The 17,337-nt window shown below is 53.0% G+C and overlaps 2 protein-coding genes across 5 annotated transcripts; one reads left to right on the forward strand and one right to left on the reverse strand.

Moving 5' to 3' along the window:
* The first annotated feature begins 146 nt into the window (after positions 1-146).
* ZBTB25 (zinc finger and BTB domain containing 25) lies at positions 147-6,000 on the forward strand. 4 transcript variants are annotated; one of them, XM_083839102.1, is made up of 4 exons: positions 147-2,070; positions 2,656-2,835; positions 4,002-4,070; positions 4,376-6,000. In XM_083839102.1, exons 1-4 carry the CDS (start codon positions 1,532-1,534, stop codon positions 5,511-5,513), a joined length of 1,926 nt encoding a protein of 641 aa, XP_083695228.1. In that variant the 5' UTR covers positions 147-1,531; the 3' UTR covers positions 5,514-6,000. The 4 variants fall into 4 exon arrangements, with proteins under 4 accessions (XP_083695228.1, XP_083695229.1, XP_083695230.1 ...); XM_083839104.1 differs by having other exon boundaries at positions 2,047-2,384; XM_083839103.1 differs by lacking the exon at positions 4,002-4,070.
* Positions 6,001-9,690: 3,690 nt separating this feature from the next.
* AKAP5 (A-kinase anchoring protein 5) lies at positions 9,691-17,337 on the reverse strand. The gene is made up of 2 exons (XM_083839107.1): positions 17,235-17,337; positions 9,691-16,028 (listed from the first exon to the last, which is right to left on the reverse strand). Exon 2 carries the CDS (start codon positions 15,455-15,457, stop codon positions 13,649-13,651), a length of 1,809 nt encoding a protein of 602 aa, XP_083695233.1. The 5' UTR covers positions 15,458-16,028; positions 17,235-17,337; the 3' UTR covers positions 9,691-13,648.

The raw sequence follows: 17,337 nt of genomic DNA on the forward strand, positions 1-17,337 counted from the left end.
TGGGAGGAGGGGAAGAAAAAAAAAAAAGAAAAAAAGCACCAAGAAAAAAAGCAACTCCAAGTTGCACGAGGAAGTATTTGCTCTCTGCTGAAATTTCACACGTCCATATCCCTGCCGCCCCACTTTATGCATTGATGCAGAGAGCGCAGGAGCTGGCAGCCGCTACCACGTTTAATCACAGATCCCGAGCAGACCACTTTTTTTTTCTTCTTCTCTCTCTCTCTCTCCGAGTTTTCCCAGGCCCTCCTCCCATCACTCTCCCTGAACCTCTCCAGCTCCACTTGAACTGTCCCGGGTGAGCAAATGGGATTTCCCAAAGCTGCGGGCGGCCGCTCTGCTACCTGCCACAGGGCTGCTAGGAAACATCTGCCAGGTCAGGCTTTTCTCCCGGGCCTGCCACTTGACTTTTCCACCTCTAAACTGACATCGGTTGTTCCCTGCATGCATCATAAGCGTTTAATTTGCAGAGCTCCTTCGTTTGGACACGTTTTCTAGAGACGCCATCAGTTTTGTGTCAAATGCAAGTATCCAAGATCCCTTCTAGCTCTAGACAAGCCGAAGGGAAAAACCGAGTGGTAGCCAAGTTAAAAGATGTGATTACAGGTTTGAAAATGGCAAAAGCTACAAAAGAAATAACAGAAAGAATGCACCAAAATAGCCCCCTACAATGTTTACGTGTATCGGCATTGATCCCTGCTCCAATGACCCCAAAGTTTCCCCAAGGCATCTTACAATGGGACAAACCAAGTTAATAGAGTCCTGATTTCCACATGGGACACCGCCCCTTCCCCCACGCACATTTGGGGATTTTCTAACCACAGCTGAATAAAAGTGGAGCTTTCAAAATGGGTCCCAAAGATGCCCTCATTTCTCTCCTCTCCACATTGCAGCCTGGCTCCAGGGGGTGATGCCCGGAGCAGTGCTAAGGGCGAACCCGCACAGTCGGCCTTTTTCCTGCCTCATAGGCCAAATGGCCTCCATAAGCCAACCCTGTCATGTTTTTCAAATCACACTGAAAAGTTTTTCTTCGTTTGTTTGTTTTTTCCATAGTTGACCAGTCTTTTTCCTTGCAGCTCCTTGCACAGGGCAACACAAAAGGCACCCATGCAGCGCTGCTGCGCCCCAGCCCTCCCCACACGAGTCACTCCAGGAACCTCTGCCACCTCTGGCTGACACTTGGCACATGTCACCCTGTTTTTCACTCCATCCCCAGGCTCTCAGCGACCTCCCACGACATTTGCCTTCCCGATGTATTTTTTTACTATTATTTTCTGGCCACGGAGGAACAGCGAGCGCACACGACCATGGAGACAGCTGCGATCACGGCCTGCTTCACATCCCAACCCAGCAGCACGGGCTGTGTCGCCTCATACCCACAGGGCCCCGGGATGTTACAGCCGAACACCAGCTTCCGTTTCCCATCGTCGCTCCCATCATTTTGGCTCCAGCTTCTCCAGAGCTCTTCAAAGCCCTCTTTGGGCCGGAGTCAACCTAGATAACACGTAAATTATTAATCATTTAAATAAATAGCATGCCGTCTGCAAATAGCCACTGGCTCTGCACATGGCTTGATAAATATGTTAAACAACACGAGAGCGGGGCCCGAAACCGCCAACCACTTTCTGCCAGCTTTTTTTTTGGGGGGGGTTGGGGAAGAAAAGCGGGTGTTGCTGCACGGGAGGCAGCAGGAGCGCAGCTCCGTCACACCTCGCTCCGGCTGCTGTACGAGGGAACGGCAGGCCCTTTTCTTTCACCACAAGAAGCCAAGCACGGGCTGATGGCTCAGGGAACTTTTCAGCCAAGGGCACAGCTCGAGGCTGGGGCTGCGTGGTTGCTGTTGCGCTCAGCTCCGGGCCGCGCAACAACCGCGCAGCCCCCGCGGTCATTTTTTCCACCCGGAGCCGCCGCAGCGAGGCGGGGGCGGCCCGTCCCGCCTTGGCCCGGCTCGGCCCGGCTCTGCCCGGCCCGGCCCGGCTCGGGGGCAGGAAGCACGGGGGGGAGCAGCGCCCACCCCATCCGCCGCGCAGGGAGCGGGCGGAGCCGCGCAGAGCCGGGGCTGCGCTTCCGCGGGTAAGAGGTTGCGCGGGGGGGGGGGGGGTGAGGCTGCCCAGCAAACGCTGCCACCTCCTCATCCTCCTGCTCCTCCTCGTCCTCCCCTCCTCCTCCTCCCCCCCCCCCCAACCCCCCGGGTGTGATTTTCGGGGGAAACAATAGGGAATATCAGCGTTTGTTTGCACAGGGGCCGTCGGCGCGGCGCTGCACAATGAGGGCTTTGTTGGGCGGCACAGGGCTCCCTCTGTGTGCGCGCTGCCGGGCCCCTCTCCTCCGCTCCGGGCCGCGGGTGTAGCCGGCTCCTGAATGGCACCGGTTGTGCCCAGCCGAAGGTGTGTGCTGGGGGGGGGGGGGGGCGAAGCGGGCACCTGCACGCTTTCCCCGTGGGAGAAGCCGCCGTGCTCGTGGCAGCAGCGTGGCAAAGCCGGGGAGAGTTGGTCAGCCCCGGGACGTGGGATTTGGGGTGTCGGTGGGAAAGGACGGGGCTCCCCAGAGCTCTGCCCCCGTGTTCAGCATCGTTTCGGCGCTGAGAGACCCGCGGCCGAGCCTGCGGGAGCCCAGAGGTTTCTTGCAGAGATGAACGCCTTGTTCTCTTCCCCGCAGACACGCCATGGACACGAGCGGCCACAGCGTCCTCCTCCTCCAGCAGCTGAACATGCAGCGGGAGTTTGGCTTCCTGTGCGACTGCACAGTTGCCATCGGAGATGTTTACTTCAAAGCCCACAGAGCGGTGCTAGCTGCTTTTTCAAACTATTTTAAGATGATATTTATCCATCAGACAAGGTAAGGATGTGCACATCTCTCCCTACCCTTTAACCACTCCTACCCTCTCACCTCTCTGCTCGACTTTTTCGGCTTTTTCCCCTTTCTAAAGGTGTCGTGCAGCCCATAAAACCACCCTTGTTATCCAGCGTATGCCGACATTCAGGCCCTGCATCTCAAAAATGAGAAATTTGTGTGAGCAGAAGGATTAAATGCGTGGGTGCCCTGGTCCTCACGCAGTGACACCTCGCAGGCTGGCGTTGCAGGGACACCCATCGCCTTGTGGCGACGCATGTGTCACTTTACTTTGGCCTTTGTGCAGTCCCCTTGCCCGGCTCCGGTGGGTCCAGACTTTGCGTGTGATGGCCGTTCGGCTGCCTGGAGCCAGACGCTGCAGTTGGCTGCAGAATAAGCCCAGTGACAGGACGCTGCTCCTCCGCGTGCTCGCTGGAGCGCGGAGGCTTCATGCCTTTCCAGAGAGACCAGCAAAGCCCAGTTTCGGGTCCCGCTCAGCAGGTGTCCGTGCCGCAGGCACCGCCGCGAGGCTGAGCACTCATCCTGCGCTTTCATAGCCGCCGCGGGCCGGGAGGGAGGCGCAGCCCTGCCCGCGCTCTGGCCACGCGTTCCCACGCAGCCTCCCTGGCACCAGCGTTGGTGTGGCCTCAGGAGTTACCCCAGCAAAGAGAGCAAAACACATTTGGCTAGATGGCTTTTCCGGCCCAGCTTGCTGGGTGGGACTGTCCCTTTTGGCAGGATCCGCGAGCCTGAAGCAATCAGGGAGCCGTAGCCTTATCACAGGTCTGCGCCTCAGACTCGTGCAGATAAGGGCCGGGACTGCGATCACCCACTTATTTCAAGCTGCTGCTCAGATGTTTCACCTGGCCGGGTCCTAAGTGGTTCTGCAGGTATAACGATGTCGGTGCTGAGTTCTAATCTCACCTCAGAGCTGGAGTTTGCTGCTTGTAACTGATTAATCCTTTCTCTGTTCCTCTTCCTGCCTGTGCTGGTGAGGGTCGTGGCCTCCAGCACCTTCACCAGACAATCATCATCCACCTGCACGCAGCCCTTCGGCTGGGCGTGAGATGAACGAACTTCCTGGCTGATAGACGTTGTTTGCTGACACTTAAGTGCAAAGCTCATAAAGATTATGCAGTGATGGCAGCTGAATTTATTACTTTAACACACAGACGCTCTGTGCCTCCTGTCGTTGGAGCGGCGCACACGGGCGAGGCGCAGCTCGCACAGCACCGCTGCAGGTACGCGCCCTCACAGCTGGCTGTGCATGCGAGCAAGGGGGTAGATGGAGGCTAGCTCCTCGCTGCACTTGTGCACGCAGTCGTTACAGTCCCACAGGTAAATATATGCTCAGGCACTCTGCTCTACAGACAAGGCATATGCGCTTCCGCAGGTCTTGGCAAGGAGTGCTGCTCGCCCTGATTCTGGAGCCAGGCAGCAGTGCCCACGCTCTAAAAGCAAACGGCGGTGCAAATGAATGGGCAGATAATGGATCAGGGCTGTAATTGGGAGTCGAGTATGTACTTAATCATCTGTCTTGTTTCAGTGAATGCATAAAGATTCAGCCTGCAGACATCCAGCCTGACATTTTCAGTTACTTGCTGCATATCATGTACACTGGGAAGGGGCCGAAGCAGACCGTCAACCAGAGCCGGCTGGAGGAGGGCATCCGGTTTCTCCACGCAGACCACCTCTCCCATATTGCCATCGAGATGAACCAGGTGTTCCCCTCAGAAGCCGTGCAGTCTTCAAACCTGTACGGGATCCAGATCTCAACTGCCCACAAAACGGCCAAGGAACGTCTGGGAGCGAAGGAGACGCTGGCCAAGCCGGGCAGCAGGTCTTCTGCCCAGGGCGATCACCCGCAGCTGCAGCTCTCCCTCGCCATCGGGCTCGACGACAGCTCCCTCGACCAGCAGGTTGCTCGTCCCGCCGCGCAGCCGGCTGCTCTGGTCAAGCCAGCAGAAGAGCTGCCAAAGCTCTCCGTCTCCGTAAAGCAGGAGAAGTGTGACTCGGAGCCCGTGGTGTCCCAGAGCTGCACCCCTCCTTCTCCGGACGTGGCCAGCCCCATCTTTGCCAAGGCCAACCTCAGGGTGCACTTGTGTCACTACTGCGGGGAGCGCTTCGACTCCCGGGGGGGGCTGCGGGAGCACCTGCACACCCACGTCTCGGGCTCGCTGCCCTTCGGCGTGCCGGCCTCCATCCTGGAGAGCAGCGACCTTGGCGAGGTGCAGCCTCTGGCGGAGAGCAGGGAAGCCGGGGAGGGTCACCGCCTTGGGGCCTTCCTCCTCAAAGAGGACGAGCATCAGCTGGAGCACCCGAGCTGCGGCGACCTCGAGCCGCTGCAGATCGGCCAGCTCTCCCTCATCTCCAAGGACCACGAGCCGGTGGAGCTGAACTGCAATTTCTCTTTCTCGAGAAAAAGAAAAATCAGTTGCACCATCTGTGGCCGCGCGTTTTTCCGGAAGAGCCAGTTGCTGGAACACATGTACACACACAGAGGGAAGCAGCCCAAGTACGGCCGCTGCCAGCGGCTGGAGAGCCCCGCCACCCCCAGGTTTCGACCTTACGGTGACAGTGAGAGCGTGGGGAAGAGCCCCAGTTTATCTCAAGACCACCTGGACGAATGTATATTGGAGTCTGATCTTATCCAAGAAAGCGTGGATACGATCCTGGTAGAGTAGTCCTTCCTCCCCCTTCAGGCGCTGGATATGTGAGCATTTTCCGTGCAGTGGGTGGCTGCTCTCTAGAACTGTCTTCAGCCATCGTTCCCGTCACCACTGAGCTAGTGAAGAACTGTGTTTGGCCTGTGTGTGTACTTTTTTACTTCTCTAACTTTTAAACTCAAGGTAATTCAAATCTAAGTCCTTCTTGGAAGCCTCCATGTAACTCGGTTACATTTTGATAAATGTGAACTTATTCTTGCTGTGCTTTACTCCAGTTCTTATTGTGGGCGTGAGGTTTATACATCCCCTAATACACTGAGTGGCATCAAGGGATATTTGTATCCCCTAGAATTGCTCTTCTGAAGCTAGTTGAGGGAAGTGTAGAGGGACATATATATTGCTCTTTCCCAAATAGTTTGTTTTTAATTTAAATAAATATTTCAAGGAGATAAATCCTGAAGTTTGTGCTGTATAATTGCAGTTAATAAATCTCTATATAAATACATGTGGGAGCCCTAAGACTGATCTTTTCCAAGGGAATTGGTTGTGGTGTTGCTGCAGGGCTGGAAACCTTGTGTTCAACCAGCCCCAGAGTCTTCGTCAGTAGAATCGTTTACATTTACTTCGAGGCATGAGCTCAAGGGCTTTGCATGCATTTTTCCTCTTTCCTGCTCCCCCTTTGTCAAGGGCTAGTGCATGAACGGAGACATGTGGATGCCCCTCTAGGGTTGCCTCCCAGTATTGGGCTGTCTTCTCTGCACCGAGGGATGAAAGCTGCAAGGAAGTGTCCGCTCCTCACTGAGCTTCTCTAGGGACCACATCCTGACCTGAGTCAGGGGATTAAATAATGCACAACGTTTTGCTAGGAGCAAGTAACATGATGTGCTATTTCTTCTCCACTTCTGGAGCCACCTTAAAATGGTAAAATGGACTCTTTTTACCTTTCATTTATCATGACTTGATTTCTGAAAAGTAATCTCATCCAAGAGGGATTTAAAATTGAACGTGTTCCTCTTGGATTGACGTTTCACCCTTATGTAGTTTTCCACCCGAGGTACCCATGCCTCCTGCCAGACGGGCTCCATCTCATCCATCCCTCAAGAGCAGGCTCGTGAGCAGAGGGTCTCAGCCAGACACACGGCGCTCTTGTGACACAGATTTCTTCTGCAACAAAGGGCAGAGGCTCCCTCCCTGCCCAGTAATCCCATTATCCGGCTCGGGGGAGCAGCAGTGTGCTGGGGGCGTCCTGCCAGCCCCTGGGGACTTGAGTCATTGTCTTAGGAGAGGGGCATCTGAACAATGGTGAGAACAGCTCGCTGTCAAAACACCAGGTCCTCATCTCTTTGTAGCCAGGCCCCTTGAGCTGTGGTCTTTGAAACAGTCCTGGAGCAAGATGTGCAATTAAACCACAGCCAAACTAAAAGCCCAGCCAAGCTCTTTGTGCGGGCGGCCGCTGCCTCTGCCGGGCGGGGAGCTGCACGCTGCAGGGGACAGAGCGGCCACTGAGGGTTGCCAGCTTGTGTTTTAAGACAAAGGGAAAAACCAAACAGCCTCTGAGCCTGCACGGACGATGTCAGGCAACGCAGGTTGCCGTTCGCTATGTGCTTGCCTGGTAGGCGAGCGCTCCGCTCGCTGTGCGCGCCCTTTAGAGCTGCTCCGGCTGCTCTCATGTGACTGCACCCAAGCTGTGGAGCTGGGCTTCAAAAGCCTTTTTTTACGGCTGGCAGACAAACGCAGCCTGACTCGTGGGGCTGCCAGCTCCTGCCAAGCCCCTGGCACATGAGCGTGGCTGCAGGCGGCGTGCAGCTGGGGCCTCGGGCTCCCCTGGGGCTCCCCCAGCTTCCCTTTCTGCAGGACGGCTAAAAAAATGGTATTTTATAACAGCCCACCTTTGTGTGTGACACCGTTGAGTGTTGCTTGCTTCAGTAGTCTTCCCATACTTGATTTAAGCCCCCGTAGCATCACCCGGGGGGGGTCAGCTGGGTAGGGACAGAGCTGCAGGGAAGAAGTAAAAGCTGCAGAAAAGAACTAAAAGTGGCAGCTTTCAGACTCTTCAGGGGGAGATGGGCACCTCGCTAACTTAGCTGCGTGCCTCAAGTGCCTGAACTCATTCGTATTGGCAGTGAAATGGCCCCTGGTGCCTCTGCAAACCCCTCCGAGATCAACAAGACATAAACATATGGCAGGCATGTTTCAAGCAAAGGACAGTAAACAAAGGGCTCGCTATTGAGGACAGCAGGAAATGGGTTTGTTCGCTTTTTGGCCATTAAAAGGGAGCTGTAACGACAGCGGTGACCGCGGGCAGAAGTCAGGTTCAGGCAGGTACCTGCCGGCTGCCACAGGCACATACAGGTCCTAGGGTGCAGGTCCTAGGGGTGATCCTGATCTGCAAATAATGCCAACAGCCGAAACATATTGTGACCAGCACCGTGGGGTGCAAGTCTTTGAAAACCTAGGAGTGTAAGCGACTTTTTTTCACCAGTTCACTCCTTTTTAGTGTATTGTGGCTCATCTTTGTGGTGCCAAGCATCTGTGTCATCAAACATCTGGGAGAGGCATTTTTTTTCATCATTTGCAATACAAGAAATGTATTTTCAGCATTTTTCTTCTGAAAGTGTTAAAGCGCTGTTATAATTAAAGCGGTAGAAGAAGCCTGAGACAGAAGCCTTGTCAACGCAGAGCTATGCTAACTGGAACCACCCCTCGCAAGCATCATTCGCTCTCAGCCTTGTGAATAGGAAATAATTTTAGAAGGCAGTTATATTTTCTAAGCAAGGACAGCAGCTGCTCCTGGATACAGCAAGAAGTTTTAGCCCTGCATGTAGAAGGCACTCGGATTACTTAACGTGAGGCAAGAGCATGCTCGAAAAATCTGCCTGACGTGCAGCTGGGCTTGAAAACTATTCTTTTTTTTTTTTTTTTCCATGAAAACAAGAAAGTTTTGTCCCAGTATGCAGAATAATGATCCTGGTAATTCCTTTCGGACATCTGCCATTGGCTGGTCAATGCCCATGGGCATAGGCAAAAGAAAACCCAGGGTGATGCCACCTCTAGCTTAGGGCTTACCACCCAATGCATGCCACACAGTTCCCAGGTGGGCACTCTGAAATACTTTTCCCCTGCCAGAGCCCACACGCAAATGTCGCCTTCTCCCTCTTCCACCCTGAATTTCTGGGAGGCTGGCAGGGAGCGGTGCCAGCTGCCCAGGTGATGGTGCTGGCGGGCAGGTGGCCTCTCCCGGCTCCTTGATTCCAGGCAGAATAATAATTAAAAAAAACAACAACAACAACAACAAAAAAACCAACACCCCAAACCATCAACTCGTTGGGGGCGGCAATTCAAGGTCATCTTCCATTTCAGCCTTCCCATGCAGGAGAAGCAGGCCTGGACCATTCGCTACCAGTGGCCAAGGAGGGAGGTTTACCCCGGGCTTGTCACAGCCCCCCCGGGAATCTACCAGCAGCAGGTAGTGACACACTGCTGCACTCATCTTCAGCTTTGCTGCTGGATAAAAAGCAGACAGGCTTTTCTTTCCTGCTCCTGTCTGGGTATGCCAAAAAGGAGTGCTCTACGTGGGCGTCCCAGCAGTCCAGCACTAGGAAAATCTATTCTGACTGGTGAGAAAAGGGGAGGATGGACCTGCCCTGAATTACATGCCGGTGAGGTATTTACAGTTGGAGCTGTGTCAGGGCTGAATTCCCTGAAACGCAATCACAGCGCGTACTGGATTTGCATGTTTCATTAAGAAAAAGTAATGACACAACTTCAAAAGCAGCCTAATAGAGGAAATGCTCCCACTGAATATTCCAAACCAGGCACCTCAGCCCTCAAAACCCAGGCGCAGCAAAGCTCAGCACCTTGCCTCCTGAATTTCACCTGAGATAAAACACCCTGGGGAAGCCGAGCACCGCCCCCCAGCCCGGCTGCCGGGGCTGCTGGTCCATGCCCCCCCAGCCCCGCAGCCTTCATCCCACCCAATTTGGATCACAAAGTGTGCTTTCTTAACATCTTATCCCCTCTTTTATATCCAGCATGTTTATCACTTCTCTCTTATGTGATAAAACAACCCCTGGTTTGGGGCAATTTTGCTGAAAGCCACTTTTCAGCTAAATGTACTCTAAAAAATCCCAGCGTTTAGCAAAGAATTTCACTCTTCACAGTGTGCTGCAAAAAGAAAGAAACATGCAAGTGGTGGCTCCTGAAAATGCTAATCTATATTGTTCCTTAAATAACCATATAAGCAATAACATCCTCTGATTAGTTAAACAAAAACACATTTAATGTAAAGATTTTTATCTGGCTGCAAATTAAAATATTTCATTACTTTAATACCACCCAACAAGAGCTAACAAGAACCATTTCTCTGGGAAATAAAACTGCAGATGTAAAATGATATTAAAGCAAATTGTTTAAATCAATCTGTTCTCTTGGAGCATTTCATTATTTTGAATTACAGAGGTTGAAGCCCTGTATCTATAAGACAAGCAGCATTACGGCTTTGCTTCCACTAACACGTGAGTCCACCAGCAGGGTCCCACTTCCATCCATCACTCCCCAGCACAGAACTGAAAGGGTTCCATGTATTTCACAACTTTTCCCAATTTCTTCTATGCATGTGTGAAATCTCTCTCAGATTTTCAGTTTATACATAAGCACGCATGAAAATATCCATCATTTATTTTTCAGGGAAAGCATCTTAAATTCAAATGCTGGCTTCCTGCTTGCTGTAGATTTGGTCGATTGAAGTCTGTGTGGCAGCAGCAACCTCCAGCAGCTGGAGGTCTGGCCCTCAGCAGCCTGAGCATCTCAACGCTCTTCGGGTGCCGCAGGGCAGGAAAGAAAATGCAATATTTGTTTGAGCCATCATTGTCGACCAGCCATTTTCACAAGGAATGTTTCAGCAAATACACTTGTTTTCTGCTGGGCTCAGTGTTGACATAACAGAAAAGCTTTTTATCCCTCTGGAAGTGATCCTGGGCACGAGTTACACTATTTAAACACCCTCTTCTTTGCTGCTAATAACTAAAAAAAAAAAAAAAAAAAAAAAAAAGCTGTGGGAAATGAAAATACTTAAAGTGACATGGCAAAGCACGGAGAGGGGACTTGTTGAATAGAAAGCTGGATAGTCCCTGCCAAGAGGAGCACTGGAAACATCTGGGAAAAAAAGCAGCGGCGCAGACTGTGGGGTGAGCAGAACAAATTAATTCATTACGATGCTGCTACAAAGCAACACTTCTGTAACCAAGAGGTGCAGCAGAGCAACGAACTCCTGGATGAGAGGGCAGGTGGCCCAGGAGCAGCCTGAACTGGTCTGTAGGAGACCAAGGTTACGCACCATTCCCGTTTCTTGCAGCTGCCCATGAAGAAAACAGTCCTAAACCCAACCTGCCCGTCGGTGCTCTCGCGCAGCCAGGCAGTCACATGCTTCTCCAAAAATTTATTCTCCAAAAGAATAAAGTCCTTATGTTTTATTAATGTCCAATTCTCTAATCATAATGAAGGAGTAAAGAGTCTTAATTAAGTCATTAGTGGCTGTTAGAAGTGTATATTTTGTTCTGCAAATAACACTATTAAAAATGTATTTTTTTTTCCCAATTTTCTTATATTGTATAAAGTGCCTGGAGTCCTTGCATGAAAGATGTTACGCAAAAAAAATAAAAACAATTAGGGTGTGGGACCCCCCCTGATGGTAGCAGAAAGGTCTGGGACACGGCGGTTGCTGCTCTCCCCTCCGCCTCCCATCAGCGCGGTGCCGCCGGCCGGGAGATCGCGGACCCGAGGCCTGCCAGCAGGAATCCTGAAGCCAGCAGCCTCGAGAGACAAAGCCCTTCGTGCTACATCGACAACAGCTGTCCTGAGCCACGCTCTGCAGGGCTGGGCTCTCCTCAGCCCGCAGATGCTCTGACGAATCTGTGAGTGGAAGCGACTGACCAACAACCAAAAGGAAGCCTTATAAAAAAGAGCAAGCCTCAAAACATTTCAAGTCTGTTAACAACATTGCGATCTCTCTCTGCTCACCGTACGGCCACCTGAAAAGGCTGGACACAACCAGGTGCCATCAGGTGGGTTCATCTCCTCACGTACAAATCTCTCCACAGCTGCCCAGTCAATCACAAGGCCAGAAAACAAGAGGTACACTCAAATTTAATGAAGCAACTGCCTGTTATATGTACATCTTTTGCATTTCTTGATGAGAGTCCAGGCTTCCCCCTCCGCAGCACATTACGGGGCTGCCGCTGCCCTTCGCCAGGCGCTGCCCGTCCCGGGCCCAGCGGGGCCCCGCGCGGCCTCCATCATGGGCACGGCTCCTGCGGGCACTGCGGCAGTTCCAGAGGTATGTGCCACCCTAAAACAGCCCCTTTCAAAGTTATGGCAAAATGCCTGAAAGGCGTGGTATGAAGTACAAAGCCATTAATATTGTACACTCTGAATTATCGATAGATTATTAAATAAATTCACAGAAAAAGACGACACTTTTTTTTTAAACACCCTCTGATTTTTCCTGTTGTACTTGTGCAGAAACAAGTTGTGGCACTCACTGCTAGCAGTCCTCTAATAACGACGGAGATCCTTTATCAAAGTTTAAAACGTGGTTGTGCACCGGGTACCAGGAAGGTTGTCAGCCCTTGTGTTTTAACAGGAACCCAGATACTGCACCGGGGAGAGAAACCTCCGTGTTCCCACTGTGGTCAATGAGCAATCGCCAGGGGAGGCTGCTATTTCTGTACAGGCTGAGAAACAGGCAGGAGAATTTTCTCAGCAGAACAGGCGAACGTTCACGCAGCCGTACGTAAATCACAACCACACAGCTGCACTCCAGAATTATCAAAAGGCCCCTTTCTTTCTGAGGGCTGGCAGTGAGAGGTGACGCATGCCCACACGCACCACGCGTGTGCACACACGCTGCAAGCAAGCCCTCTCATAGCGGAGCAGCTTGTATTTTTGGACAGCACCTGGCCTCTTTGGGCATTTCATGGCAGTGTCCCCAGGCCCTGGTGTCTGGGTTTTCCCTGAGGACTTTGGTGGGGTTGCTCCGGCGTTTCACCACCACGGAGCCAGCAGGGAGCCCGGGGGAACAAGAGGGGCACGATGCCAGGTTCGCTGCAGTCAGGTCAGGAGGGATTTGCAGCCAGGAGAAGGGACAGACTGCTGCCCGCACACAGGGACGCCGCCAGCAGCCTGACCAAATCTGCTCCTGACTTAGAGCGATTTCACCACCTGCAGCGCATCACTGCTGCCGAGCTATTTCAACACCGAGGCAAGAGTCGCATGCAGCTCACTGCTATTTATATTACATGCCACATATCAGAAGTACGCTACATCCACGGACAGCTTCACCATGACAGACAAAGAAAGGCAAAGGTGAGGGGCTCCCTGCGGCAGGCATGCTCCAGACTGGCCATGGGCAATCCTGCGTGCTGCTGCTCCTGGCAGTGCAGGAGCAGCCCCCGGCAAACCAAGCACTGGCATTTTCTTGGCATTCACACAGCCTGGGGTCAGCAAGGGGAGCTGACAGTGAGTGTGCTGTGCCATGCCTGGCTGTGCACAGGCTGCTTCTGGCAGGGGATCAGGAGGGACAAGAAGCGCCGCTCGCTGCAGCCACATGGTTTCATCTGACGTGACCGCAGTTTCTAACCCCTGCGTGCAGGAGTACCTGCGTGCAACGCTGAACACCAGCCCCGGCCTGCTCAGCATTGATACCTTCACTGCACATCACAGTCCCGTCTCCCTCCTGCGATCCCACTGAGCCCCATGCACCCAACTGAACCCAGGGCAGGAAGGTGCTCGCTGCCCCTCAGACCTTTCCCTAAACGTACATACACCACTAACAGCGGGGAAATAAGGAATGGATGGAGGCAGAAACGTAGCCTCAACGTAAAGATGCCAATAAACGAAAACTCTGTAACGCCTTAATTTTCCTGCAGCTATGCGCAGTCGTGCTGCCTGAAGCCCCAGGCCCAGGGGACGCGCTGTGCACAGCAGGGCCTGCCACATGTCCCAGGACCCGTTTCACACACACACATATACACACAACTTCACGGGCATGCAGAGCTAACTACACCATGGCCCCGGGAGCCCTCCTTGCTCTCCCCCTCAGGCCACAGCAGCTTGAAAACGCTCCCCCTACTCCTGTATTGGAGGCGTCACCACCATCACAGGAAACTGTTGTGTTTGTTCTGTTCCAGAGCCATCTCGTTGACCAGCTGCTCTATGGATGACTGGATGGCCGCCTTCACGAGGGAAGACGCTGTTTCTATGAGGAGCAACTCGTACTGATCCGAAGTCCTGTGCCCCTGGTCACCCAGGCCTTTCTCCTCTGCCAGAGCACTGCTGCCAGCCTCAGGGCCCTCTTTTTGACCAAAATCAAAGCTCCCACTTGATTTTTTATTCCCTTTTTGCTTATTGTGGTGCAAAACCAGGGTCGGCTCATAGTCCTGGTCAGAGTCGTTGTTGTCAGAGTCCACGGCTTCGGTGACGGTGATGACGATGCCGACGCAGGTGCCCATGTTGACTTCGGGTTTCTCCTGGTGGCTGGAGCTGCTCTGCACGCTCGCTGCCTCATCTTTAAATGCTGACTGACTGAAATCCATTACGGTCTCTTCAGCTTTGCACTCCTCGGGAAGATTTGTGTTCCTCTCTGATTCATCCCCTTCAGGCAGCTCTTTGCAGATATTAGCTATTTCCTGCACCTCAGTGATTTCAGGGGTGCTGTTGGGCTGCTCTGTGGAAACCGGTGCTTCGGCAGGGACTTCCCTCTCTTCCACGTGCACTGCAGTTTGCTGCGGACTCCCCTCAGGCAGCTGTTCCTGGACGGGTTCATCGACTGCCTCTGAACTGGTGATTTCCAACTGAGTGGTGTGTTCTGCGTGTTCATCAGCTGCCTCTGAACTGGTGATTTCCAACTGAGTGGTGTGCTCTGCATGTTCATCGACTGCCTCTGAACTGGTGATTTCCAACTGAGTGGTGTGCTCTGCATGTTCATCGACTGCCACTGAACTGGTGATTTCTGACTGAGTGGTGTGTTCTGCATGTTCATCAACTGCCACTGAACTGGTGATTTGGGACTGAGTGGTGTGCTCTGCGTGTTCATCAACTGCCTCTGAACTGGTGATTTGGGACTGAGTGGTGTGCTCTGCGTGTTCATCAATTGCCTCTGAACTGGTGATTTCCAACTGAGTGGTGTGCTCTGCGTGTTCATCCAGGTCAGGCCTGGACTCTGCCAAGGGCTCACTCTTCCTACCAGCATCAGCCCCTTCTTCTACCGTACCCTTGTCCTCCTGGTCCTTCTCCGCAGGGAGTGGGCTGGAAGGCTCAGCTCTGCTTGGCTCCTCTGCCGGCGCCAGCTCCTCTGGCTCCTCAATGGCTTTATTCGAAATGCCCATCTCTTCGTTTGCCTGGACACTGCCCTCTGACTCCTCCACTACCTCAGAGGGGCTACGCTTTTTCTTGCCTCTTGAGAACCGTACGCAGGGCATCTTCACACCTGAGCTTGCCTTTTTCCTTGGGAAACCTTGTTTGCAGCCCTCCTCGGCATCTATCTCCAGCTGCACCTGGGAATCAGAGGGCACCTTCTTCCGTGAAGAGGATTTTTGCCTTCTTCGAGGTCTTGTGAGACTTTTAATAGCTGCCCAGGCTCCCCTGGAGGATCGTGGTTGAGCAGAAACTTTTGCCTCCCCTTGGTCTGTGCCGATGCATTGGCTTTTCTCCTCCGAGGCCGCAGAAGCTCCTTCACATGCATCCTTTGAGGTCAGCCCCTTCTTACAGGACTTCTTCCGCTTCTTGAAGCAGAGCATGGAGGGTTTTTCTGCCTGTTCTTCTGATGGGGAGCACGTTGTCCCTGCGCTCTGGGTCTCCAGTTCTTTTGGGTTCTCCATTTGAATTTCCTTAGCTGCCTTCGCCATATTTGCACCTCTCTTTGTCTGTGCTGTATTATCGGTTTTCTTGGTTAATGCACCAGACATCAGAGCTGCAGAGATGCTCAAAGGGCTTTTTTTTCCATACTGTTCTCAAAACAATGGTAGTTGTTTTTTAATGAGCTGATGTGGCAGTGTACAGAGAGAAGTTCTGATAAAGCTATTGCATCCACTTTATAACTCCCATTTGTCTTCTTACTCACTTTATCGCCTCTCCAAGGAGTTCTGGGCAGACTTTAAGAACCAGCTCTCCTTTGCTTCGCTGGCCAGAGTCACTCTCACCTCCAGGATAACCCACTTCAAGTTGTGCGTGGTCTAACAATATGACCATGTAACAGACAGTCTGACACTGTTTTTTATTCCCCCAAAGGATGACAAATCAAGCCAAGAGTTAACAATTTTTATTCACCCCACGGACTTGGGAAGAACTGGCGTTGGCTGAGCCACCTGCAATTCACATTGCACACGGAACTTGCTTGAAGCAACAGTAAAACGGCGGCGGTGCTCTGCCCCCCAGTGACAAGGTCAGCTGCTACTTTGCCTCTGCTTTCTGCTTCAGTTCCCGCCGCAGGTTAGGTGAGCTTTGCCTCGAAGTGCAGCCGATGCTTCCATCTCTGATCTGTAACATAACAAACAAATGTTAAGAACCACAGGGCAAAAATGAAAGTATTGAAAAGTATTTTTTAGCATAATATTTTAGTCTGAGATGCAGACGAGGGATGGAAAAGCAGTTCTACCTCAGGATGCACCACAGCATTTTTTTCCACTAATGAGCATCGGTATGCACAGGCAAAATAAAGCCACTATTATGCCAACCTAGTGATGTTCCACCACAGAAAATACTATTTTGCGTGGCAGAAGCAGCTATATTTTTTTAATTGCCCACATTATGGCAAATATATTACACACGCACGCATATATTTTCTTCTCCTACGGTTAGCTAAATCTTTCCCCCACAGCTCCATATGCACTCATAGTTCCAGCTAGGGAAATTACACTCTGAGACAGCAGATATTTTTATCTTTAATGCACCATATGACAATATGCAAAACACAGAATACAAGAAGAGGCTGGTGGAATACAAAAGAGAAATCACATGGCTATAAGGAAGCATATTTATACTACGTGCATGCCTTCCATGGCAACCTCAATTAACACTGCATGTGTTCATCAAAAGAAAAATGTATGTAACCCTTAAAAAAAAAAAAAAAAAGCCTCAAACCGCCATCAGAACGCTTTTGGAGGTAAAAACGCATATTACAGCGAGCAGCCCAACTTCTCGGAGGCTGTCTCGACTACTTGGGGAAATTGTTGACGAGCGTTTCGCGCCCCGCCGCGGGTAGCGGAACAATTCCCGCGGCCGCTCCTGGCGGCGCCGTCCGGGCGCTGGGGCCGCGGCTGCCGGAGCGATGCCGGGGCCGGGGCCCCGCCGCCGACCCCATCGCGGGTTCCGGGCTCCCTCCGGGGCTTTCCCCACCGCGCCGCTTTTCCTTTCCCCCGCTCGTTCCGAAGCGGAAAAGGCATCCAGCGGCCAGAAGCACGTGTGAAGGACAGCAGCCCGGTGCTCCCGGCACAGCCCGGCTCATCCCGGGAAGTTTTTTTTTTTTTTTTTTTTTTATATAGGTGGGGGATTTTCAGCAGGGACCAGGAACCGCCGTGCACCGCCGCATCCCCGCCAGCCCCCCTGTCCCTAAACCCCTCGGAGGGGACGTGAGGATGCTCCTCGGGGCTGCAGCGGCCCCCAGCGGGGGGGGTTCCCCCCCGGGACCCCCGCTCCTCGTCCCCGTCGCGGTGCTCGCCCCCCGGCCGCCCTCACGCCCCTCACCTGCTGCGCGGCCCGGCCGCGGCTCCTGCGCGGCTCCTGCGCGGCTGCGCTGCCGCCGCCTCCCGCTGCAGCCGCGCCCCCCGGACCGGCGGGGAGGGCGCTG

Source organism: Anser anser (genome assembly GCF_964211835.1).
Source record: "Anser anser genome assembly, chromosome: 5".
Lineage (NCBI taxonomy): Eukaryota > Metazoa > Chordata > Aves > Anseriformes > Anatidae > Anser > Anser anser.

Excerpts from the sequence above, each read along its gene's own strand:
- ZBTB25 (XM_083839102.1), top strand. The coding sequence starts at position 1,532 with ATGCCGTCTGCAAATAGCCACTGGCTCTGCACATGGCTTGATAAATAT. Across the intron at positions 2,071-2,655 it reads CCGGGGCTGCGCTTCCGCGG|ACACGCCATGGACACGAGCG; the intron begins GTAAGAGGTTGC and ends TCTTCCCCGCAG. Across the intron at positions 4,071-4,375 it reads CTCGCACAGCACCGCTGCAG|TGAATGCATAAAGATTCAGC; the intron begins GTACGCGCCCTC and ends GTCTTGTTTCAG.
- AKAP5 (XM_083839107.1), bottom strand. The coding sequence starts at position 15,457 with ATGTCTGGTGCATTAACCAAGAAAACCGATAATACAGCACAGACAAAG.